At 71.6% G+C, this 1,234-nt stretch overlaps 1 protein-coding gene across 3 annotated transcripts in view; it reads left to right on the top strand.

The window, feature by feature from the left end:
• The first annotated feature begins 52 nt into the window (after positions 1–52).
• The window catches only part of Elavl3 (ELAV like RNA binding protein 3), a 33,599-nt gene continuing 32,417 nt past the window's right edge, over positions 53–1,234 (top strand). For 2 of the 3 annotated variants that reach the window (XM_031344437.1, XM_031344438.1), the window contains exon 1: positions 53–609. In XM_031344437.1, coding sequence (XP_031200297.1) covers positions 115–609 — 495 coding nt within the window. In that variant the 5' untranslated portion in view covers positions 53–114. The remainder of the gene's footprint in view (positions 610–1,234) is intronic. The other variant, XM_031344436.1, reaches the window with a different exon arrangement.

Below are 1,234 nucleotides of genomic sequence, written 5' to 3'. Positions count from 1 at the left end.
CCCTCTCCCTCTCTCTCTTTCTCTCGGCAAGCAGAGTCCAGGCTCTCGCGCACTCACTTCCACCTGCCGCGCCGTCGGGAGCCGGGAGGAGGCGGGGACCCGCTATCCCAGCCAATGAGCGACGCCGGCGCTGGCAGCTGCCGCTATAAAGGGCTGGGGGCGGCGGCAGTGCGACCCAGAGCGCGGAGCGCGCAGCGCGGGCCGGTGGGAGGGAGGCAGGGCGGGCGAGAGGAGAGGATCCATCACCCGGCACGGGACAGGCCGGACAGTGGGCCCGCCGCAGAAGGCAGGGCTGCCGAGATCTCAGTCAGAAAGAACGACTTCTTCGGGCCCCGCGGGACCGCGATCCCGGCACCCTCTACCGCGCGCCCGCTCCTTCCATCCACCTGCCGCCGGGGGTCTGGCCGTCGAAGCGCGCATCCCCAGGCTCGGGTCAATTCCCGGCCCTCGAGGGCGCCGCCGCCTCCATCTCCGCCTCTGCAGCGTCCGCAGCCGCAGACGCCCGGGCGGGACCCCGGCGTGAGCACCAGGCGCCCCCCTAGGAGTGCACGACCCCCGGAGCCGCCCTCGATACGGACCGCGCCCGCCGGGCACACAAGAATGGTCACTGTAGGTACTCCCTTGTCGCCGCGAGACGAACACGGGAGGGGAGGGGCGGAGGCTGGCTCCACGGAAACGCGAGGGGGGGGGGTAGGACCAGGCCTAGCTAGGCCTGGGGGTGGGGGGGTAGGACCGCGCATCGGGCCTGAGAGTGGCCAGACCCGCATCCGGAGTTCTGGGGAGTGGAGCCTGGTCCGAGAGGCTTTGGAGAGCCCGGCTGTGTACGGGGTACCCTCGGCCACCCGGTGATCCTTGTGGCTCCTCACTAGAAGGCTGTGGGGGAGGGGCCGCGGCGGCGGAGGATGCTTCCAGCATCCCAGGCCCAGACCCGCAGGCCGCCCAGGAGGACGAGGGCTACGATCGCCTACTGTTGGTCCGGGTAACGCCACTCGGCCTTCTCTGAGAGCTTTTTGGGGGGGATGGGGGAAGATGGAGAGGCGGGGTGGCGTCGGATCGCGCTGCTCTAGGCCCGAGCCGCACCCGAGAGGCGGGCATCTTCGTCCTCGAGCCCCGTCGACCTTGCGGCAAGCGGGGAGGGGAAGAGGAGGGGGCGCCCTGAGGCCTCGCGGCCGCCGCCGTAGTCCCTTTGTCTCTCCGCCGGGCCGTAGCCTCGCGCGGGGCCTTGGGGCTGCGG

This window comes from Mastomys coucha, unplaced genomic scaffold (genome assembly GCF_008632895.1).
Source record: "Mastomys coucha isolate ucsf_1 unplaced genomic scaffold, UCSF_Mcou_1 pScaffold23, whole genome shotgun sequence".
In the NCBI taxonomy this organism is placed as follows: domain Eukaryota; kingdom Metazoa; phylum Chordata; class Mammalia; order Rodentia; family Muridae; genus Mastomys; species Mastomys coucha.
This window is presented reverse-complemented; position numbering and strand designations above follow the sequence as displayed.